Here is a 24,182-nt window from a genome sequence, read left to right on the forward strand (position 1 = left end):
CAAAGTCGTTTCAAGAGGTAGTGATACCATGCTGACAGAGGTGAAACTAACTACAGCAGCATTTGCTAACACAGATTTACAACCACAAGAATGTAAACTTGAGAGCTGAAATGATTTCCAGTCACGGAGCGGTGAAACCTGCAAGAACAGCACACTTTGCTAAAGAGCTTGTGGCTTGTTGGCATCTGCATCCAAAACAAGGTTTGTGTAAGATGCAGGCAGTGGCAGTGGATCTTATACGAGATTCTTAATCAAGCTTTCTTCCCAGTAATGTAACCTGAGCTATAACACAACAGTTTGTGTGTTTGGATGGCTTGTTACTGCTATTTTCATATTACTTTCTTTTAAATATGTATCGCCTGGGATTTCAGTTCAGAAAGGCACTTTCAACATTTAACCCCTTTACTTTTCAGGGCAATATTGAAGACATAGCTTTACCTTAAAAGTTTAACATACTTAAATTCCCACGATACCCCTTCAGAGATTAAGGACCAAGCAATGCCTAGTTTAGAGATGCTTTTCTTAGTGGAGCCCAGGTGATAACATCACAGGTTTGTAGAAGCTACATAGGCATGGTCCAAAGCTCCACCAACAGGCCGGAGTCCAAGCGGACCTTTGCAGGGCTCTTCTCCGTGGGGTCAGGGCAGAAGACATAAAACCCAGTAATTCAAGAGAAGATCAGAGGCAAGAGTGGGAGTTACGTTTTGCCTTATCTACAGCTGAGCAAATCAGTTCAAGCTGTGTCTTTTCTCCAGACCTGCTCGTTCCTGTAATGCTGCCCCGTGAGTCCCCCGTCTCCCTTCACTGCTGCGGAGCCCAGGGGCAAACACAGCTCATGGGTGGGCTCTTGGTGGCCACAGCTGAGGGTGGAAAGGGCACCAGTGCAGGCAAAAAGAGTTTTTAATTAGCAAGGAGGATCATTTTTCCCAGCAGAGAGCCATAAAGCGATGCTGTGCGAGGTAAGCAGGGAGGTGCCGGGTGGGGGCCAGAGAGCCAGCACAGCTTCCAGGAGGGTTTCTCCAGTAGAGCCCAGACTCACCTAACAAAAAAGATCCTTCTGTGCACTTGAATTAGTGTGCCGTGTAACTCTTGAAATTGCATACAGCCATTTTATTTCATCCTTCTAATTAGGCAAATGATGATAGTACCATGAGGACTGACGAGGACTTTCAGGAATGGACAGGAGGAGGCTTTTCCCACTGGGCAGCAGTTGCTGATAAATTTTCCAGAGTGTTCGAGTAATCTGTTTACCGAGCTCAGTCACAACAAGCAAGAAGAATAGAGATAGGAGGAGAAAAAAAACCCACATAATTTTCCATGAAACAAATTCTGCTTCAAAGGTGGCGTGAGGGTCCCTCCCTTGGCAGGAGCAGGGCTGAAGAGCCTGGGCTGGCAAAAAGCTGTATCTGTCCTTGTCTGACCCACAGCACTCCCTGGCACAGCTGAACGCGTTGGCTGTTCCTAAAGCTGAGTTGGTGAGCTTTACAGCAGCGTTTTGTAATTGCTCTTCTTCCTGATAAATACTGGAAACCATTGCAGGTGGTGGAGGGCTCCATGAGCCATCCCTGGGGCACAGCTGTCACTTGCGGGATTTCTCAGCCAAGGGACAAACATTAAATCAGCTGCATGGGCTGGCATCTGCCTCGTAAGCTGCTATGGGAGGACCTTGCTCCACTATCAGTTGGTTTCCTTAAGCTCAGGGGTTATCTGGCAGTGATCAGTCACACGGTGCCCTAGAGGAGACCCCCCACCTCCGCATGCAGGCAGGGCAGGGCATGAGGAACTGCCCCTTTCTGCATCAGGGGATTTAATGACACATTTCTGCAGTTTGCAGGTAAAACTCCAAGTCAGGATATTGAGGTGCAGAGAGCACAGAAAGCAGATGTCAGAGAGGTGGCAAGGGCTCGTACAAAGCTGCAGTGTTACAGAGAGCCGTGCAGTGCTGCACGCTCTTACCAGGGCAACCCAGGCATAGAACACTGGAGGGGTTTCCTCCACATCCCTCTCACAGCACCAAGGTAGGTTGGGCATTCAGTTCCTCTTTGGGAGCTAGTGGAAGGGTTGAAGCATTCTGCAGTGCCGCAGGAGTGCTTGGCTTCAAGGGTGACAGTAGCTCCTGTACGTGCTGAAGTGCCACAGGAGAGAGGGGTTGGAGCCCCTCTTCCCGCAGCCCCTGCACCACCTCAGGGGCAATGCAGTGGGACCCACTGAAAAGGGCTGTTCCGCAGGTCTGTGCTGGAGCCCCTCGTCTTCCCCTGGCAGCGCTGCCCTGCCGTAAGCCCTGCCGAGGCCCCCGGTGCCAGGGTGAGCAGGAAGGGAAGGTGCAGTGCAGGGCTCAGCGCGGGTGGCTGGCAGCGGCTCCTGCCTGGACACAGCCCGGCTGCTCAGATGCTGTGCTTGGTGCGGCAGCATGCTGGAGCTCACACAGTGGTACCCCTTCGAGAAAAACCCCAAAGAAAATGCCTCCAAGTCCCTAGAAGGCTTTTCCCAGTATTTCTGCCTTATCTGTGGTATTTGTTGTAGTGTGTAGAGAAGGGCCCAGGAAGCTGAGCCTTGCTCTCCGGGGTAATGAGATGCAGCCCACATATCCCAACACTGGCACGAGAAGAGGAGAACAAGTCAGAAGTTAAGGAAGTAGAGAAATCAGACCAAGTACAAGAGTCAGAACAGAGGAGCAGGAAATAAAGCAGTGGACTGTGGGCCTGAAAAGAGCAGACAGAGCCTGCAGCCGGTGAAAGGATTAGCAGCACAAAGAGAGTTCTCAGTTTAGAACAACAACAAAAATCCTATCATACAGGCTTTAACTTCTCCTTTGATATGAACACATTGCAGCAGCATTACTCAAATAAAATGGAATAAAACCATGCACTAGCAGACATCCGTCTCCTCCTTCATTATTTCACATGCTCCTAAGAGGCCTGACCCCAGCATCTCCTCACCATTTATCTACCTTAGTGCAGGTCTGTCCCCGGCACGCGTCACCTGAATGCGTGGCCTCCAGTGCAGGGGGGCACCGCCGACACGGGCACCCCAACTAACAGGCACAGCCATGTCTCCTCCCAGCTGCTCAGCCATGCCCTGCAGTTTTGAACACGTAGATCTGTAAATTAATCTGTCACACCTAGCATGACATGATGCTTGCAAGCCAGAGAAGGGGGTCAGAGTTTCCAGTGCTGTTGTTGGTTAAGGAAGCATTTGCATTTGACTCTTGAGTGCTGTAGTGACAATATCCCACATCATATCTTTTGCAGCGAGGTCTTTACAGTACAGATGTGCCCTCCCTACAAGTACCATCAGCACCCACCAATGTAATCTCCTTTCAGTGCTTTTCAAGCAGCAGATTATTTTGTGTTGATCACGTTACCAAAATAAAGGCTTAAAAGCTTTCTTGATGAAGTCGCACTTGGTTAGCCGCCTTCTGTAGAAGGAAAGCACCTGACGAATTATCACTAGTTTTACAAAAAGATGACAAAAGACGATCCCCTTTCAGAACAGTAGAAATTCTAAACGACCACATTTTCTGTTGTTAAGATGTTGGTACCTTGGCAGAGGGTGGGCTAGTAATGGTGTAGGCACGGTCAGCCTCACGCGTGAGCAGTGGAACAGCAAAGTGCTGCAGTCCCATGAACGCCTTCCGGGTTTTGCCAGTCCTGCTTTCCTCTACGGCTGCTTTCCACTGCTGCTGGAAAGTGACTCCAAACTAACAGCCGCTATTAAGCGGTTTATACAGCTTAAGCCAGAGCCAAATGTGCAGCTTACTACTTTTAAAGAACTATTCAAACAGCCCCAGATGTGTTAAAGGTCCCCGGAAGACTGAAGTTAGCAGTTCCCACAAATTTGCTTTGATTGCTCTTCTCTACGTTGTGAATTTTTCATCTAATTGCAACACAGCTGTCTGACACCCCCAAAATCACACAGTGCAGCCATCAGGTACAAGTAGGATCCTCTTGCTATTTCTGCTTATTGGTCTCGTTGCGATTTAATCGACCTTATGTTTTCTTAATATATCAAAGACAAGAAAAAAGAGGTTCTTCTCTCTCAAGAGAGAGATCCATGCACTCATCTTGCAAACAGGTTGATTCCAGTAACACTGAGGAAAACCGCAAACCAAAGACGTGACAGCCACCATAATATTCCCTAAAACTCAGGGTGGATGTTGCAGCCCCTCCTGCCCCCCGCACCCTGGTTTCCAGAGAAAAGGGAAGGGCTGGAAAACCCAACCATGTTTCTTCGGGTTTACATTCATTAAAGGAAATTTTTTGGCTCGTTTTTCTTAAGTGAAACAGTTTTCCAGGAAACTGAGCCTGGCTTGTTAAATATTCCAGTCGGTAAAAGGCAATACTAGAAATTGCAAGCATCCTTTTGAGGATCCTGTGGCTCATTTTAATATATAGATACTAAATTTTAATATACAAATATTAAAACAATTGGCAAATCTCCATACTACCTTATGCAATAGCAAAATTTAACCCTAGTACTAAAACAGACTATCACACCCTCTGTTAGACCACATGTGTTCATATAAGCAAAGTTATGCCTGAAATACTGCCCTTCACTCGGTTTTGTGTTCTACCCGCGCCTTCATTGTTAGAAAAACTCGGTTCTTCAGGTCCTCATGGACTACATCTATATTTTCATGCTCAAAAGGCAAATATCTTCTTTATAAATCATGACAAGTGAAAGAAAACACTTTTGTCAGTATTTTAAGTAACCTGATTTTTTAAAAGCTTTAAAGTTGGGTGTAGCATAATCAGATTATAAATTCTTAACCCAGTAAAATCTACTTGGAATGCTGGAATCGTAGTTTATCGTAGCTGGTCATGTTCTTACTTGCTAAGAATTTTAACATAAATATTTGAACTGAAGTCAGATTTTAAGATCATTTAATTTTGTTAAATACCAATCCCCTTAGACATTAAATGATCACTGTTATTTTTGTAGCCACTTTTCAGTTTTTCCTTTGCAATCATATTAGCAGAAGAGCCATAATTCATTTTCCGCTGGTACAGTAGTTACCTTTTTTACTCACATATGAAGTTAAATGGCTATTACTTTAATGCCAAGCTCTATAGATTCTTCTATTCTTCATCCATTCTTCATTAAGACTTTTGGGAATGCTATTTAAAAGCAAAGAAGTTCAAGGGCATTACATGAAATATCTGAAGCACCGCCACAAAGCCTAAATTCACACTTGAGTAGCGGTGCAGGAAACACACTTGGCGTGTTTGGGGGTTTTAATTCAGCCGAGTCCCTCTATCCTAGTAATTTTTTTAAGCATAACTGGTTTGTTGATTCAGAACTTCCCTTACCCTTTGTATTTCAAAGGCGGGGGCACTTGGATCTCCTGTATTAAGCGCTGCACTTCTGTCGCTAAGCTGGAGAGCAGCAGGGCAGAGCCCCTGTCACCCAGGGCACAGAGCCCCTGTCACCCAGGGCACAGAGCCCCACGTTTGGTCACCAGAACCAACCGCAGCCAGAGGGAATGCCTGTGCCGCCACCAGGTTCCCGGTTAGCACCAAAAGCACATTACTTCTTGGCTGGTTTTGTAGGTGTCTCATGCCCTGCCTTCCCAAACAGGCAGTGACAATCAAAACCAGTCACTGATGCCCTCAATTAGGAGTGCTTAGCTTCTGAGAGCCAATTAGTAACTGACAGTTAGCTGGACTAGAGGCTGCTTGGTTTAGCAGCATTCTGCTAAATAAATATATAAATAAACACCCACAATGAGCTACATCATCGCCATTATTGACTTAATCTACCTCATACTTAATTTGGATTTAAGCAATTTGTAAAGCACGATTCCTTTTGACTAAGCTTTTTTTGTTGCTGTTAAGCAGTATTCTCAAACCTTCACAATATTTCATACTCAAATAAGATACATTTATTTATTAACTCCCAGGCAGGACGCAAAGCTTCAGCACTGGTTTGTAAAAGAGCTATTTTAAATAATGACACAGACTGTCATCCTGTTGGCCTGGACAATGTCTACTGAGATGTGGGAGCCTCGAGAGGATGGGTGGACTTTTGGTTATCCTTCTGTTCACAGCTGTCAGTGAAAACTGTCTCTATCTACTGTTGAGGATGCAGTATACCACTATATCAAAAGAAAGCTGTAACTGAAACCACGTTGGTCTCAAACATTTCATTTTGAAAAATAATGGGGTACATTCCCAGCATCGGCACTGAGAAAGGATTCTGGACTGGCCCTTCTTAGCCAATACCCAGACACATACCGAGACCACTGTTACATCCCTAGCAAGGAAACAGCCAGTGTGCAGCTGGGGACTGTAATGCTCAATGATGCTGACACTGTCTCCCTGACGCCTGCTCTGATCCAGTGACCTGCCAGGTGCCACCTTCAGCTTTGGACCACCATCTCCTGGGGACGATGAACTGCACTCCATGAAAGCGGGAGCCTGGCAGGATTTATGCTTGTGAACCACACACAGGTTCTCAGGAGTGTTGCCCGCTGTAATCCTTCCCTGAACAACTAGTCACAAAGTGATTTACCTGACTGCAGCCAAAGAAAAACGCGCAGAATTTCTTTGTTGTTAATATTTCACTTTGTAGGGGAAGGAGCTGCTCAGACAAATTTCTAGTCCGTATCACAGACCCATTCAGAAATTCAGGTGTATGACACAGATCTTTAGTGAAATACACAAGCAGTAAAAAGGCATGAGTGATATTTTTCTTTGCTAGCCACACAGGAGATATTGCTTAGTTTTATCAGAAAAATGGTCTCTAAATACGCTCAGTAAGGCCATTCCTAAAGGACTGCTGAATACTTTCAGCGGGCTGCAAGATCCATTATTTTTACAGTCCGTGTGGATTGTGTGCTGCAGGTAAATAAAAGATGCCTTAAGAACTCTGCATGCTAAGTTAATACACAAAGTATTACCAGATCCCTTTATTTTCTCACAAGCAGAGTGATTATTTACTGTATTCCCTTAAAATGCAGTTCTTGATGAATTTTAGTGAGAATTCAGCTTTTGTTTAAAGGATGAGTTTCAACTCCCATAGTTATATTGAAAAACATGTGAAGGGAGCAGGAGCACTGAGCAGGAGGAGATGGTGCAAGAGGAGCCGGGGGACCCATTTCTGGGTTATTCTGTCTTTGGGCAATTCCTGTTGGTTCAGTACTGGGGTTGCCAGAACAGGAACGAGTACTGTCCCATCCCGAAGAGCTCTACTGGGGTGAAAAGTGGCATGTCCTAAATTCAGTATGTTCCCCAAAACACCCCTGGCTTCTCCCAGAATTGCAACATTTTCAGGTGCACTGATCTGTGAAAAATAGATACACGCAGGTGTCTATGCTGGCAGGTAGAGGATCATTTTTAAGGGTCCTTTATAACTTAAGGCCTTCCTCCATCTGCAGGAGCGTAACTGTTACAACTGCAGCACACAGCAGTGCCAGAGGCTTTGTCAAGATGTTTTTTTAAATTCCTAAGACAGGTGTTTGTTTTTCAGCTTAAATCAGGATTTGTTACAGTTCCTGAACAGGGCGCAACCAGGCTTCCAGAAAAGCTTGTTTGTTTTAGGTATGTTGCAACGCTTCAGCCAGCAGGAGAAACTGTGACCAAAAAGCCCCATAAATTTTACCAAGTATTATGTATGCTTTAGCAATACATTAACTCTTCATCTGTCTTCTTGAAAGATTTCACCACTCCACGCCAGCCGTGCAGCTTCCCAGCAGGGACGACCCAGCACAAATCTATTTGCGCTATGAATAATCTCATGCGGCTCATCCGCATCAAACCCCGTTCCTTTGTGGGAAGGGAGCTGCCACGATTAACGCCGTAGCAGTGGTTAGGGCTCCTTGTGCTAGTTCAGCTAAGGTATAGTTATATTCAATTTTACTGTTATTCTAGTATGAGCTAGTTTTGATAACATCTACATCCCTGACCTGATTTTTTTTTTTAAATGCATAGAAAGTGCTCCTGGTCCCAGAGGATATCTATCCCCCCCTTCAGCAGGAGGGCTCAGGTGGGAGATGCCTCCATCTTCCCCAGGGATCCCCTCCGTGGCCAGAGACCTCAACACTGCCAAGATTTTTCTAAGCTTTACCCTCAACCTTCTCCATCACCATTTAAGCTGGTTATTTCTGACTTAGTCTTATCTGTGTATCACAAACATTACAGAAAGCAGCCCATGCACACAAAAATGCATTTATCACAAATATTGTCTGTACATTTGCAGATTTCTTGTCTTGTTCAGCTCCTCTCTGGAGTAAACTCCAGTTCCTCACATCATATTTTACAGTCCCTGGACCGGGAGGCGCTGAGCCCAACTGGCCACCGCTGCCGGCGCTGGGGGAAGGAGGGGAGAGCGTGGGCAGGGCTGGCTGCTCCCTGTGCCTCGGTCATCTCCCTGCTCCCACACATTTTACACCTTTCCGTTTCCTGCGAAACCAAGTGCAGCAAAACATGGTGTAACTAGATGTATTTAGGGAACTTGCTGTACATTGCAAGCTGAAAAGCATTTATAAAGCAGAGGGGAGGAAGAGAGCTTAGATTTGATGATGCTCAGGTTCAAAGGCTGCTGAGAAGCTGTTGTAGATGACAATACCTCATTAGCGACTGGTATCCAGTATTTTATTTTCATGTCTACACTAATAAGAAATGCTCTTCAACAGCATAGGCTGAAACTCAATTCTGTCAGTGAGGATTTTAATGCTAACTCATAAAAGAGGAAAGCCCTCAGCAGAGTCCTATAACAGCAGGGTCTTCACATGCTTTGGGGAAAAGGGTGCTATTCAGGTATCACTCAAAAAGTACCAAGACTGACAAAAAAAAAAAATCTCTCCTTCCAGACTCCGAGCAGCTATGGGCACCTCTTGCAGAGCAGTTCCCGCTGGTCTGGGAGGACAACCATGCCCTGGCCCCACGCAAAAAAAGAGCATGTGTGATACCCAGCACTCCCCTTCTACACCCAGCACTCCCTCAGCTCACACGCTAATTAAACAAAATTAGTAGGACAAAGTCCACATTGTCTGATTGTTCAGTCACCCCACAATATCCCTTTAAAATCTGTGGGCAATGACTAAGCAGCACAGGTATTGCAAATACAAAATATTAATTAATTTCTAACATTCAAGACTTTGAGATGACTTTTCAAGCACAATCTTAAACCCTCCCTGCTGGCAAGCGCACCTCCTGCCCTGGCATGGTAAATAATGCTACAGAGGGGGTTTTTTACTTCCCAACGCGCCCTGAAGATGGGCCTTATCTTGTTTAGGTTCCTCTCAGGAGGAGACAAAAGTCTTCATTACAAAGGTGCTTCTTCGATAAGGTACTTGGTCACAGCGGGTGACAGCAGCTGTCTGAGTCGGTGACACAAAACCGCTAGTTGCAAATGCAGATGCTCACCTGACCCTTACCGTGCTCCAGCAGAGCTGAGCACGCTCTCACCCTCCTTAATTGCTGATAGACGGCGCTTTCCCCAGGGCACAATCAGGTAAAATACAATCAAGCAAAATCTGGAAGAGAGGGTTTGGTGGGGGGCGCTCTTGTTCGGGTTGGTGGGGGCTTTCCCTTATTTTTAATTTAAAAAATGAAAATAAAAGTGCATTTCTCACTTCCTTTTACCTCACTGCAAACCTTTTGTTCTTTTCCAGGTAATATCATTGGTTCTGGGATCTTTATTTCTCCAAAAGGAGTTTTGGAGCACACCGGCTCGGTGGGACTCGCTCTCATTATTTGGGTGCTTGGCGGTGGGGTGGCTGCCCTTGGCTCGCTATGTTACGCCGAACTGGGAGTCACTATCCCCAAATCGGGAGGGGATTATTCCTACGTCACAGAGATTTTTGGTGGGTTAGCTGGGTAAGTACCCTATCTCTATAAAATAATTTGAAAACATGTTTATATTAAATATAAATAAATTATAAATAAATAAATAAATTCTGCACTTAAATATATTAAGTGTGGAAAAGATACATCACTTGGAAGAGAGAGGGAACATTTGTCAATAAAATGCTTTTGCAATGTCATTCTTTCTGCTCTCATTAGAAATACCAAATTGCCCCTATGCAGAGGTATGAGCGCTTTCGCTTCCCTCTCTGACTCGATAGGGTCCGTGAAGGGGAGGAACGGGGCTGTAAACGATGCTGTGTCCAAGTGCGGCGCCTGCGCGCCAGCCACCAACCATCAGGACCTTACACCGAGGAGCTTCACGCATCAGGGAAGCCAGGCTGGAGCTCCTGATCATAAACCACAGCCCCCCTCTAACCACCAGTGCAGAAGGCAGCAAACATTTCTATGGCATTACACTGCGAGACCTTCCTACAGCAGCCCACAGAAAGTCGCTGGGGAAGGAGATTTGCCCACAGAGGCGTTCCGGGTGCAGGTGGGCGAAAATAAGTGCACAAAAGAAGTGCTGTAAATTCAAAGAGGGGAAATGCTAATTCAGGGAATGATTTCTCTTTGGCAATACCACAAACGGAGTAGTGTGGCTAAGGGAAGAAGGGACAAGTGAGAAGAGGTCATCATTTATATTTGACTGTATGTTTTATTGTGTCTTCAACAAGAAAAATGAAACTGATAACCTGTACTCACAGCTCACTAGAGAAGCACCAAAACCTTCTGGCCAGCTCGCTCATTTGCAAGTAAAGAAGCCATGCCACATGTTGGTGCTTTATTTGTGAAAAATAAGCACCATAACTGCAAACTAGAGAAAGAAGGTAGCAAAAAAGAAAAGAATATTCCTTCTCATTTGAGATGGAAAACAAGCTCGTAGCAGTTGAGCTGGCTGCTGAGTAAATGGGCACCGGCGTAATGCGGGCGGGCTGTCACCCCGTCCCATGGGATGTCCCCGTGCTGGTGCCTGCTGTGGCACTGGGCACAGCCAGCATCTGAACACAGGCTGGGTGACACGGGAGTTTTCTGATGCTTGTCAGACCTAAGCTGTTGCCTTGTACTAGTTCTCATGAAAATCCCTGTTGCTTCAGTCAGAGGAACCACTCCTCTGAACGGTGTCCTACTTTACATAGAAAATTACACTGGTGTCGCAGCACGGATTGAGGTAACAGCAGCATTGGCTTGGTTAGCCAAAATCTCAACTCGTCTCACTGAGGTTCGGTCTCTCACAGGGGTGGGAGCTGCATGGCAAAGCCCCCGCTCCCCCAGACGCTGCAGCAGGCAGTCAGCAGCTTCCCCCATCACCCGCTACCGGGAATGGGCTCTGCAAGCGAGGACCATGAAAATGAAAGAGCATAAAACTGCACAAACAGTCACAAGTGCTGTCCTTGAAACATCACTCTGAGGGAGGCCAGAAACCATCAGTGTTTCACAAAAAAATTGATGAAGCCTTCTTACTCCAGCTACAGGAGGCATCATGCTTGCCACCCGCAGCCCGGGCTGCATCCCAGCAGCATGGCCAGCAGGGCGAGGGGGGGGATTCTGCCCCTCTGCTCTGCTCTGGGGAGACACCCCCACCACCACTGCAGCGCTGCCTCCAGCTCTGGGGCACCAACAGCAGAAGGACACGGAGCTGTTGGAGCAGGGCCAGAGGAGGCCACAGAGATGCTGTGAGGGCTGGAGCCCCTCTGCTGTGAGGACAGGCTGAGAGAGTTGGGGGGGTTCAGCCTGGAGAAGAGAAGGCTCTGAGGAGACCTTAGAGCCCCTTCCAGTCCCTAAAGGGGCTCCAGGAAAGCTGGGGAGGGACTCTGGATCAGGGAGGGGAGCCATGGGATGAGGGGGAACAGTTTTAAACTGAAAGAGGGGAGATTTAGAATACATACAAGAAGGAAATGTTTTACAATGATGGTGGTGAGACACTAGGCGAGGTTCCCCAGAGAGGTGGCAGATGCCCCATCCCTGGAAACATCCCTGGAAACGTTCAAGGTCAGGTTGGACGGGGCTCTGAGCAATCTGATCTAGTTGAAGATGTCCCTGCTTATGGCACAGATGTTGGACTAGATGGCCTTTAAAGGTCCCTTCCAATCCAAACTATTCTGACTCTAAAACCAAAATAATTGTGCTTTCTAGGGGAGAAAAAGAAAGTAATTAGAAATGAGGTACAACTAAACCTGGCATTGGTTGTTCCTCAGCTCACTCTGTGCCATGTTCAGAGAACTGGCATGGTCCCGGACAGCACCAGGCTATGCAATTGCTGTCACAAACCACACGCCCGTTGATTGATCACTACCCAGCATTTACTAGGGATCAGAGCAAGGCTCTCACCTCTCAGGGCAGGGACCTCTGCTGTGGCAGCAGATCGCTTGCTCTCCCCACTTCCAATGTACAAGCAGTATCAAAAAAGCACAACCTTGTCACCTGAAGGGAAGCAGTGCTCCCATTCATGCTTTGCAAAGAGACTTTACCTTTTCTCCCAAGAAAATAAACCATCTCATAAGTATGACGAAGGGCTGCCTTAGGCAAGAAGCCTCCAGGTAGGTTTTGGTGTAAAAGGGGGGACTCAGTCTAATTTTCCAGTAAAGCAAGCTGGGATTGCACCCTGCTGCACTTTGCTGAGCCACCACCTAAATCCTGGAGCTTTGGGGAACTCTCACAAGCACCTTCAGTTTTCCACTGGGGAAGCGCCTGTCCTCCCGCCGTCCCTCACGCGTGGGGCTCCAAGCTGAAAGGGGCCCATCGGAAGGCTGCATGGTGCCTCCCCCGAGACAGAATACACCTCTTCTCCAGAAGTTGGATTTTCTCTTCTGATTTAATCCTTCTACAGCAAAGAACATCAAATTCAGCACACAAAGCTTTAGTGCATCTGCCGAAAGATTTTCCCAGTGGCAAATCTGGATGGTTTGGTCTATTCACATGAAGAGGTTTATTATAGAAGCTCGTGCCATATCCACCCAGACCACATTTCTTCTTCACTTCTGTTGTATTGTCCCTGCCCCCCAAAATCCTCCCCATTTATTATGTTTTCCTGCATAGGTATAAAGAACAAAGAAGCAATATTTGATCGTAACAGCCGTTGGAGTACGTTTGCACTAAAAATCAATAGTATTCGAGACCCAGATCAAACCATGCTGTTCATTTCTTTCCACAGGTGAGGAAATCAGTATGCAGAGATATCTGCAAAAATTCAGTTTTGGTCCAGGGGTGACTGGCACTTCCACATGAATGCCACACCTTCCCAAAAGCAGCACGTCCGACCACAGATCATCACTTATTCCAGTGTGGTTCTAAAATGGGGGGAGGTGGAGGGAATCTAATTAGAGACATTATCTAATGCACGTGCACGTTGATGGGAGGATAGTCGTTAACGTCAATGGACTTTGGATCAGACTCAACAACAAAAAGCACAGCGGCAGAGGCCACCAGCGAGCAGTTATTGACACTTGTTACACACAACCACAGTTTGCTCAGAATACAGACAGGGGTGGCATTTTACCAGCCCTTTTGCCGTCAGCACAGGCAGGAGCTCAGCTTTCCCACACAAACTCCAATGCCCAGGGGGAAAAGAAAAAAAAAAAATCGCAAGAGCAGCTACATCTTCCTTTTTCTCTACATTCAGCTGTCTCGAGCCTGTTTCTAAAGGTCTGATCACTTCTCAGCAATGATAGAAGATTTAACTGCTGGGGTTCTTGTAGTGCTGTAAGTTTCTTAGTAACTGTGAAAGCCTGTGAGACAGGGCTCAGCTCCTGACCCCCTCCACGCCACAGCTCAGCCCTCGGGGCACTGATTCCCCCTCTTGCCACCTGAAGGGCTGGGCAAAGTAACTCCAGGTGTGCCAGGACGCATGGCCCTGCCCCGTGCTGGAGTGGGCTCCCTCCGCAGGGCTGCAGAACGCCTGCCGCCAGCCCTTGGGGCTGCACCTCCGCTTGTCAAATCGCACGCAGCACGAGAGCAAGAACATCTGAAACTCAGTTACTTCTGCAGGAAATGTCAGCCCCATGTCACTTTAATTATAGCTGACCTGGAACAGTTGCTCTTTGGTAAGGAAATTGTACGCTTAACTCTTCCTACACAACAGATGATAAAACGTGGTGCTTTAGAAGCAAAGACTTCCTAGAAGACTCCAAGTGTTGGGATTGATTAATTCCTGCCTGCCAGCCACAGCAAATGCCACCTCCCCATGAGCAGTTTAACTCAAGAACAGCCACCCAGCTCCTGGTCCTGGTCCTGCAGCCACCTGCGGCACCGCGAGAGCCAGGACAGTCCTCGGCAGCGCAGCCCCGGCCGCCCAATGGCCAGAGACCTCAGCATTAGCCCAGTGGCCAGCATGGGTGTCTTTTTCTCAGAACCAGGCTTTGTTTAAAACTTACCTGGGAGAAAACAGGTAAAAGTGGGCCTACATCTTAGGCAAGCTTCCTTCTTATTTTCATAATTCTTATTTTAATATCCCTCTCTCGTTTGAGCTTCCCATTGACAGTGCAACTTCATCATCCTCTGCTAAAATTCTGCATTTACTTCAGTTGGTGTTATCGGTCCTGCTTGCATTTCAATTCAGCATGAAGCAAATTGACTGTCAGAAATCTATTGAATTATTCACGTTACCATAGTCTACCCCAATACCAACTGTAACGCACTCCATATTACGACATAGAAGCAAGGGCCAATTTTGCTTGAAATCCGGCTTTCAGAGTCGTTCTCCCCACCGAATGTTTGTAGCTGAACACAGCTCTCAGGCCACATGAATTGTGTGGGGTAAGACAAACGTGACAGGGAAGACCTGGTGGCCTCTGCCCACCAAACCCCATGGCCCCGTGGGCACGCATAGCCGGGGCTCCTGCAGGGACACCGAGGGCTGAACCTGACCTCGCTCAGCAGCGCCCGCACCCTCGCAGCGAATTATTATTGCAGTATTTAAGTCACACTTAGTCTTCAGTGGGGACCAGACAGGTTAACGCCCCCAGCAAACGGGGTCTGGAGAGCTGCCCCAGACCAGGTACAGCACCGGCAGCACTGAATAGCACAAAGCAACTACTGGAGGAAACTGCTCTGAACCGTGATAAAAAACATTAGAAACTGGGCAGGGGAGGGGAGGAGTCACACAACAAAATAAAAGGAAATGTGTACTCAAGCCAGGACAAAAGGATAAAGAACCCTTAGTTTTAAAAACCAATAGTGCCACTTGGGACGGTAACCAGCTCTTGCATCGTGCCTGTTTACCAAATTAACTCTCTGGTAGTTAATAAGAAAAAAAGAAGTGTGAGATTGCCCCATGCTTCTCTGAAACAACATGACAAAGTAAAGACCAGGACTGAGAAACACTCACCGCCTGAGCCCAGGGAGCAGCTGGGGAGCAGCAGTCACTCCATCCATCCATCCATCCCTCCCTCCATCCAAAGGACCCGGCATCCACAGCTGCACCAGATTTAAGGGCTGGCAGCGGGTGGCGAGGGGGCAGCCTCTGAAAGAGCAGCCCATGTAATCAAGAAGTTATACTGTTTTGTTTGGAAATGTCACTTCTGATCCTCATTTGAGCTGGGCATCCCTGCAGACTACATTTATGCACATGTATGAATGAGTTAATGTGTATGTATCTGTGTGCCTATGTACGTGGCAGGGAGGATTTAACTTTCTTGCAACAACTACTTCTCCCTACAGAAATAACAGTACTTCAAATATTTTAAAACATTAACCAGATCCACTGCTGCTTTTATAAGGTAAGTATTGTTTTCTTTTTCCCAGAGCGAGAAACCAAAAATTCTCACACTTCATATCTGCAAGGGAACCTCATTTGGTGCAATCACGTTCAGCCGCACAGGAGGCAGACAATCAGCCCGGGTGGCCCCAGCTGGGCAGTCACACAATACTGCAGCCCTAAGGTCACAGAGACAACCCTAATGGTGACAAGAAACCCCCCCATGACCAATGGGGAGCCGGTGGCAGCCCCAAGAGTGCAGCCGGCCCATGCCCTGCTGAGACCCTTCAGAGATGGCTGCAATGCAGGGACTGCCGTCTGCGGGGGGACACGTCAGCCCAGGAGCAACAGAGATGTTTCCACTTTGATGTACAGAGCTAAATCAAAGCTTGCCCGCTGGGCATAATCCTCACTCTTCTATACGTCCCTAAACTGTGATTTGCTTTAAAACATTTAACTTAAAATGCAGACTGCACTGGGAATGTGGGAAAAGGGAAGAGGAGGGGCACAAGTAGGTGATGGTTAGCTATAACTGGGACAAAGGCACTCAGTCCCAGTGCCTCGGGAGCCGTCCCAAAGTGCAGCACAGCCGAGCATGCATTACCTCCTCCAGCACACCCCAGCACTGCTTCTTGTGGTTTTTCTTCTGTTTTCAGGTTTCTGCTGCTGTGGAGTGCAGTGCTTATCATGTACCCTACCAGTCTGGCCGTCATTGCGCTGACCTTCTCAAACTATGTCCTGCAGCCCGTCTTCCCTAACTGTATTCCCCCCTATAATGCCTCCAGGATCCTCTCCATGGTGTGTTTACGTGAGTATTTGCTTCTCGCGCGCACACAAAGCTTGCCTCAGTTTTGTAGGGGACCGCTCCAGGGCCGCTCCAGCCAGGCTGGGGTCACGGCCACAACCCAAAAGGCAAGCAGGGAGGTCCCAGGACAGGCACCGTGACCAGTGCAGCATATTCAGTCCCTTCCCACTTGCCCACAGCAAGCAGAGCGGGCTGGAGTGGGGCACGGCAGCACCCGAATCCCTCCGGGTCCCAGGGAAAGTGGCGGCAGGTGAGCTTGTGGGATGGGGCACTGCTGCGCTCCCCACAGAGCCATGGGCACCCAGCACGGGTCACCCACTGGCACAGGTCACCCACCGCACAGGTCACCCACTGGCATGGGTGACCCATCAGCACGGGTCACCCATTACCATTCCTAGTCATCTTTTACATCCACAAATGCCAGCGTGTATGAAGCGCAGCATGCCACCAGCTCTGCATTAGTTACTCACAGAGACGACGACAGCCCCCCAGCGCTGCAGGGACCAAAGCCGTGCACCATTCCCGTGGGGAGGCAGCAGTCCCGGTGCGCTGAGCACCGCTTGGGCACAGTCGCTGGCGCTGGGGGACCCGTCTGGCAGTGCCTGAGTGGGGAGATGCTGCTGCCAGGGATGCTCCTGCAGCCAGGAGTCCCCTCCTCACCCTCGCTCCCGGCCACGCTAGAGCTCCCCACAGGAACGTGTGCGTCAGCCTGCGGTTTTCAATGCTTTGACTGCGTGTTCTTGAATAAACATAATTTCATTTCACTGAATTCCATCTTTTGCTCTCCAGTCCTCCTGACCTGGGTGAACAGCTCCAGCGTTCGATGGGCAACCCGCATTCAGGATATATTTACAGCAGGAAAACTCTTAGCCCTGGCCCTTATCATTATTGTGGGCTTCATACAGATCTTTAAAGGTACTCTGTGAGACAGCTCTAACATGGGTATGGTACTGTTGATTTTTCCCACTTACTGCACTGTTTCCTCCTTACAAACCCACCTGAAGGAACACTGGGTTTAGCTGAGCCGCAGGGCCGTGTACTCACACAGCTGTGGAGAAGATAGCACGACAGGGAAACCAGCCATATCCCCTTAAACAAGTCCCTTTCCAGCCCACCTTGTCGGCTTTGATAGAATAAAGGAGGGCAGCTGAGGATGTTTCGGAATAGTTACTGTAATTTTTTATTCTGTTGTGTGTTGCTTAAATTTGAAGTGCTCTGGGTATAAAATGCATAAGTGATGCCTTGCCCAGGACAGGAAGACACCTGCTTCAATTTTGTGCACTAGTCCAATTTCCTACAAAAAGTCATTTACAAGATTAAAAATAGGCAAAAAAAGAAAAGTCTCGCTGATTGACTAACTTAATGGAAAGCAGAGAACACAAAAGGCTCACAAGGGTTTTATCATGTATGCGATGAGTCATACAAAGGAAGATGACCTATGTCATTTACAGAGAGCAGAAATCTTGTTTTCTCAGTGATAATATGATCCCACGATCTTGAAAAATCTTCCAGCCCCGTAGACATTTATTTTTCAGTATTTCTACTAAACAAATTCTTGCAAAAGACAACTGCATTAAGAACAGGTAGGCATCTACCCCGCCAAGGAGCCACCCTCAGACAGTGCAGGCTGGCAAAGGGTCGATGGGTGGCGGCGGTGACACCGGTGCCACAGCACAGATGGCAGCAAGGGACACCCATGCCTACAACTGGAGCTGCCTCCCCGGGACACTGTCCCACAGGAGCACCGCGAGTGCAATGCCAGCCCCTGGTGACACGAAGAGCATGATGTCCCAAACCCAATAAGGAATGAAGAATAAAAATAAAGAATAAAAAGCAAAAGTTTACCTATTTCCCGGTGTCTCTAGTAGGTAGGGGTGGTTTAACCTCTTGCTTGCACTCTCTGTGCAGGAAACTATGAAGAGCTGACACCAAGCAACGCATTCAATTTTTGGATGACTCCATCCGTGGGGCATTTAGCACTAGCTTTTCTTCAAGGGTCGTTTGCATTCAGTGGCTGGAACTTCTTGAACTATGTAACAGAAGAACTGGTAGATCCCCGCAGGCAAGTATCCATTTCCATGCCATCCTCATTTTCTTGAAGTGCTGAGACATCGGAGCCATCTGGTAATATTATTCATTTAATAAGCTGCAGCGATGTCCTTCCATGGCTATGGGACCAATCTTTCTAAAGGAGAGAGAGATTTTTTGTTTGGAACAGATAGCAGGCAAGTAAAAGAAACACTGAAATTAAAAATACATTTTTAATTTCAAGGCATTAACTGAATCAAACCAGCCTGCAGACCAAGCAGTATCTTTATGGCGCTATTCAATCATACAGTGCTTCTATAGGAGAAAATTAACCTTTGATGAGGTGCCACACAAGTATCTATAGGGATAATCACTTTTATTAGAAAAATATTGAATTATGCTGGAAGTTGCTTTGCTTTTTCACCCAAAGGGGATCTTTCACAGACACCTGAAAGAGAAGATTAGAAAGTTGGGCGGTGAAGGCGGCGCTCCCTGCCCCAGCACGGCCAGGGTACTGGCGTCAGGTTCCTGCTGGTCCTGGCTACAGGCAGGGGCTCAGAAATGATTTATCACGAGCAGGCTGGGAAAGCTGGAGGGAAAGTGAATTTTAGTTTAGTAAAGCAAAGCTCAAATGTTTCAACATTTCTGAGCTGATGAAGTGGAACAACAAATGCCAAGAGCAGTTCCCAGAGCGTTAGTTATTTCTGAGCATCCAATGCACACAGCAATTAAACAAGGAGAAATTTAAGCTATTGCACAGTCTGGATGGGAACGAAATAACACTGCGGCCGTACGAGCAGCTCTGCATACGCCTTCACACTGGTGAGCGGCAAAGTGCATGTCCAGAGATCTTGGCAGGAATAAAGAACTGGTGCCTGTTGAGACGCGGCTGTTCCATTTTCCAGCAGCACACTGCCTCGATCCCTGCCCACAGCCCAAGGGGAGAGGTGGTGGGTCTGTCTCAGGGAGCTCCCCTGCAGATGTTGCCTTTGGTAGCCCTTTTAGCCTTCTCCAACCTGCGGCGGGTCACACCACACAGCCCATAGAAGCACATTTCCCTCAGAGGAACAGCTGATGAACCCACCCGGTGGGGTGACCTCCCCCGGGCTGTACACGGGTGTTGTGGTCTCGCTGTGCATGACTGTAATTTCTTATCTACCCTCCTAATTCTTTTATTAGGAACCTACCTCGTGCCATATTCATATCCATCCCATTGGTGACATTCGTGTATACGTTCACCAACATTGCATATTTCACTGCCATGTCACCCCAAGAGCTCTTGTCCTCCAACGCTGTGGCGGTAGTAAGTAAACCATTCCCTGGATGTCTAAAATACACTTTGATTTCGGTTCTGTGCTTTGCGGTGTATTTCAGTTTCTCTGCCTTCTGTTGCTTTAGACATTTGGTGAAAAGTTACTGGGCTATTTTTCCTGGGTTATGCCAGTCTCAGTGGCCCTATCTACATTTGGAGGAATAAATGGATACCTTTTTACCTCATCAAGGTTAGATGGAGTACAATTTTATGAACATTATCTAATTTGGGGAGGGGCTGTTTTAATTTCTTTTGCTAAAGAAATGCTAGCTAGACTTTTTGGATGTTGTAGAGCATGAGGTGGTTGTTGGGCGCGTTGGATACATTCAGTTATGAATTACTCTGTTTTGAATCAGCAAGTGTCATATTGAATCGTGGAATCTCTTGCAAAATAATCCTTATAAGCTACTGAAAGTGTCTGCAGATGTGGAATAACTCACGGTAAGAGCCAAACACGGCTTTAGCGTGGAACGAAAGTCGTTTTACATCAAGAGAGTTCCAGTAGCTACAGGCTAAACTGTGCTTCGCTCAAAGAGGAGTTATAGAGCCCGGTGCTGTTCCCAGTTACAGACATTTTCATTCCCATGCTGGAAAAACTCCTTTCAGGCAAGATGCTTTGCATGCACAGTGCTGATAGTGGGGCCAGAATCTGTAAAGTGTATTATATTGCAGTCTATAAGGTCTATTTATATGAATTTTCCTCTCTGAACCTAATTAAAAAGTTATAAAAAAAATGTCAAGGAAATGACTCAAGTTTTAAGTACCTTGGGAAAGTTATTTATCTCAGCAATTTCACAAGTATGAGATGCAACAAATCTAAGTGCGTATGGAACAGGTTACGCACTTAGAAGTGAACTCTCAAGGCATGTTAAACCTCCCCCAAACCCCTTTGGACACTGGAAATGTTATCTCTGAGGGGTTTTATGCCTTGGCTATGCACGGCTGATTGCCACGCAACCTGCATCACGGCATTCATCCCACCCTGGGTGAGGAGGCAACAGGCCAGCAAGGCCAGCAGGCAGGGACCGGACAGATTCCATTCCTCCTCCTCAGAGGTAATTCCGCATCTCAGAGCTGGTCGTGTCACAGATGACGTTAGCTGTTAAAGGCCTGGTATACGGAAGGATCTAGTTTAAATAACTGACGGAGGTTACGCAGGCAGTCGGTCACCTGTCATCCCCCAGTCGCAGCCCAGCACCCACAGCCCGCAGCTCCCTTCCAGGGCAAGGCCCGTGCGGGCGGTTGAGATTAGAGCTGTGACATGGCTAGATATTGAGGAGGCTGTTGCACACCCAGTGGATTCAGCATTACTGTCCTTATTTCCAGGTTATGTTTCTCTGGTGCCCGAGAAGGCCATTTGCCAAGTCTGCTTGCCATGATCCACGTCAAGCACTGCACGCCCATCCCCGCACTGCTCGTCTGCGTAAGTTTTACCATCCCGGCCCTGCCGCCCTGAAACCGGCTTTTAGAAATACTGAATCACAGACAGGAGAGCTGGAAAAATCCTCGGGAGGCCACATTTTACCCCGGAGGAGCCGTGGGTCGGCCTGGAGTGCTGCCAGTGGGCACCGAGCAGCTCCGACGGCCCCTGAGAGGAGCCGCCTTCGGCCTCGGGAATGATGGCTCCTGCTGCCAGCCACCCTCGGCGCTGGGAGGGGTCCTTGAAATAGCCCGCCACCACTTGTCCTGCCCACAGCAGAGACAGAGACTGGCTTTTGAAATGGAGATACTTCATTTAAGAAGAGACAAGCTCTTTCCACCAATTTTTCCCGCTTGCCACAAAGAGCTGGAAATCACCATGGTCACTGCTAATCCCCCTCGGGCAGGACTGGTTTAGATCCCACCACCAAAGCTGTGGTGGGTCCCAGGCAGAGGACAAAGTGCTCCCAAAGTTACTTACTCTCAATGAGCAAGACACATGGTGAGGATGATCAGGCAGTGCTGAGGGGTATTTCTTTTCTGTGGGCCAAACAATTAAGAAGGGACACTGATTACAGCAGCCCTGAATAACACGGCTGCTCAATGGTATGCCGGGCAGACCAGAAGTCACCTGCAAAGACCAGAAACCACCGGGCCAAGTGTTGGGGTGTTTAGGGCTGGTCAGGATGCTGGCGTGCTCCCGCGGGAAGATTTTGCTCGCTTTTTGTACAGCGTAAATTTCCACACTAGTAATGACTTAGAGAAGTTATTATTTGAAACAAAGAGCTTCATACACTTTGAGCAACAGTGAAGCTAGAATGTGTAATGGGCTTTACTGTAGCGTAGAACGTGTCAAAGAGGAAAATGACTCCTGGTGCTGCTGTCCATGGCTGCATGGCCCAAGCAAGGGAATTCCCTGAAGGGCATTTGCTTGAAAACTCGGATGCATCAACTGCTGCCAACTGCAGACCTGCCACCAGTATCAAACCAGCCAGGGTCTGACCCCAGATGCGCCAGGATGGGGCACTTTTATGCGTCTCCCGGCTCTAACAGCAATTCTGGCACTATACACCCAGACCAAATTTCACCAAATAAGCCTCCTGCACATTCCACTTTTATGACAAAATGTGTGTCTAGCTGGGGCTTTACGGCACTCCTGGGGCTCAGTGCTCCATCACAAATGTCTTGTGTGTTGCCTGTGCGGGATTTTGGGGTAAACTGCCCACAGCCTGCCCTGCCCAGGTCTTCAAAAACACATCGTCTGAAATAACGCTACATTTCAGAGGCTGTTTCGCTGTGAAACAGCCCTGGCAGGAGTGGGCTTCAGGTCAGACTTTAGACAAAGCTAATTAATACATCAGGTTCCTTTTTCTCTTCCAGTGAATCACACCTAGCTCTTTGCATGGAGAAAAGTTTCTTTGTACGTGGAGAAAGGCCTTTTTAACACCACCATCAGACCTGTATTTTTACTAACCCTTTCAAAAATCAAGATACCAAGCTAAATGTAAAATAGACGGTGGGGAGCAGCCGTCTCTCCCACCTGCGTGTGACTGCGACCAGTGACCGAGGGAGCAGCAGGTCCCTCTGCCACCTGCTGCCACCCCGGAATCACAGCTGGCACCTCAGTGTCACCCACCCGCAAGCAATCACCGCTCCCAGCAGTGTCCCTGCAAAGCCCCACGGCCGCAGGAACGGGTTGTCTGCCCGTGACAGCCAGGGGAGAGCGGGGAACGCGTTACATGACACCCATATGAAACACAGTCCTGGTTTACATCCACTTTGTGGAGACACTGCTGATGGTGTTGAAATCCCCCTGCCAAGCCTGCGAGGCTTCGGACAGGGTACCAGGGGGACCAAAGGGTTGTTGATTGGGGTGGTGCCTGGTTCCCAGTGCAGAAGCCCCCCCTCCCGAGAGGGCTTTGCTATTGAAAGAGACAATTGAGAAAAAGAGATATAAGAAAAAGAGAGCCTGGAGCAACACAGACCAAAATCTAATGCCCAGCAGGGGCCATGAACAAAAGGAGTTCAACTGCTTTGACAGGTTTTTTGCTTGTATTTGTTCGTTTTAAGCTACCTTCTTTATTAATGACTCGAATAAGGCTATGCTTTTCTCTTTGCAGTGTTTGGCCACTCTCATCATCATGCTTGTTGGAGACACATACACGCTAATCAACTACGTGTCATTTATTAACTACCTCTGCTATGGAGTGACAATTATAGGCCTGATCGTGTTGCGCTGGAAGAAACCCAAAATTTTCAGACCGATCAAGGTGACAATGTTAAAGCTAAATCTCTTGGTTGTGATAGCGATGCAAGGGGTGGGACAGGCACACCAAGCCCTCCATCCTCCCGTTTTGAAGAAGGGTTTATTTTTTGGTGTAGTGATAGTGTTTTAAGGTCCCAAACCACAACACAAAGTGCCACGAGTATAGAAATAGGACACACAGGCATACCCCCTGTGAACTTGCTGGGATGGCAGAGGGGACACCAGTGGTGGAGGGAGGGGGGACACAACCCTCAGGGGGTCCCGAAGCCGTAGCGCTGATGCAGCCCCCCACAGCCCCCACTGCCCATCAGCCGCTGCTGCTGCTCTGCACGGTCGTGCTCTGCTCTGCTCTCTCCCGGTAGGTGAATCTCCTCATCCCCATCACTTACCTGGCGTTTTGGGCATTTCTGCTGATCTTCAGCTTATACTCCGAGCCGGTCGTCTGTGGCATTGGACTCATTATCATTTTAACTGGAGTGCCGGTGTTTTTCCTCGGAGTCTACTGGAGAAATAAACCAAAGTGTGTAAATAGGCTAATAGGTAAGGCAGCGCCGCGGTGCCTCGCTGCGCTCCTGGGGCTGCTCGGGGCTGCCGGGATCCGCTTAACCTCGGCCACATGGGCGCTAAAACAGCCAGGGAACCGGCCAGCGAGCCCCACCACCGCTCTCAGCCGCGGGCACAAGGTGGCCAGGCAGCGCTTGCCTTTGGGCAACTGCTGTGCTCACTCCTGCCTCCTCTCCTGCGCCCCTGCGACTCCCCATCCACCCGGCTCGCCCACAGCAGCCTGTCCCAGAGCAGACACGCTGGAGGGC

General features: G+C 48.2%; 1 protein-coding gene across 3 annotated transcripts in view; it reads left to right on the forward strand.

Annotated features, from left to right (window-relative positions):
- The window catches only part of SLC7A10 (solute carrier family 7 member 10), a 38,742-nt gene that overhangs the window by 12,258 nt on the left and 2,302 nt on the right, over positions 1-24,182 (forward strand). The window contains exons 2-10 of one of the 3 annotated variants that reach the window (XM_074582959.1): positions 9,614-9,818; positions 16,197-16,348; positions 17,135-17,260; positions 18,254-18,407; positions 19,553-19,676; positions 19,772-19,875; positions 21,012-21,108; positions 23,225-23,374; positions 23,733-23,910. In XM_074582959.1, coding sequence (XP_074439060.1) covers positions 9,614-9,818; positions 16,197-16,348; positions 17,135-17,260; positions 18,254-18,407; positions 19,553-19,676; positions 19,772-19,875; positions 21,012-21,108; positions 23,225-23,374; positions 23,733-23,910 — 1,290 coding nt within the window. The remainder of the gene's footprint in view (positions 1-9,613; positions 9,819-16,196; positions 16,349-17,134; positions 17,261-18,253; positions 18,408-19,552; positions 19,677-19,771; positions 19,876-21,011; positions 21,109-23,224; positions 23,375-23,732; positions 23,911-24,182) is intronic. The other 2 variants (XM_074582960.1, XM_074582961.1) reach the window with 2 other exon arrangements.

The sequence above is a fragment of the Larus michahellis genome, chromosome 4 (genome assembly GCF_964199755.1).
Source record: "Larus michahellis chromosome 4, bLarMic1.1, whole genome shotgun sequence".
In the NCBI taxonomy this organism is placed as follows: Eukaryota; Metazoa; Chordata; class Aves; order Charadriiformes; family Laridae; genus Larus; species Larus michahellis.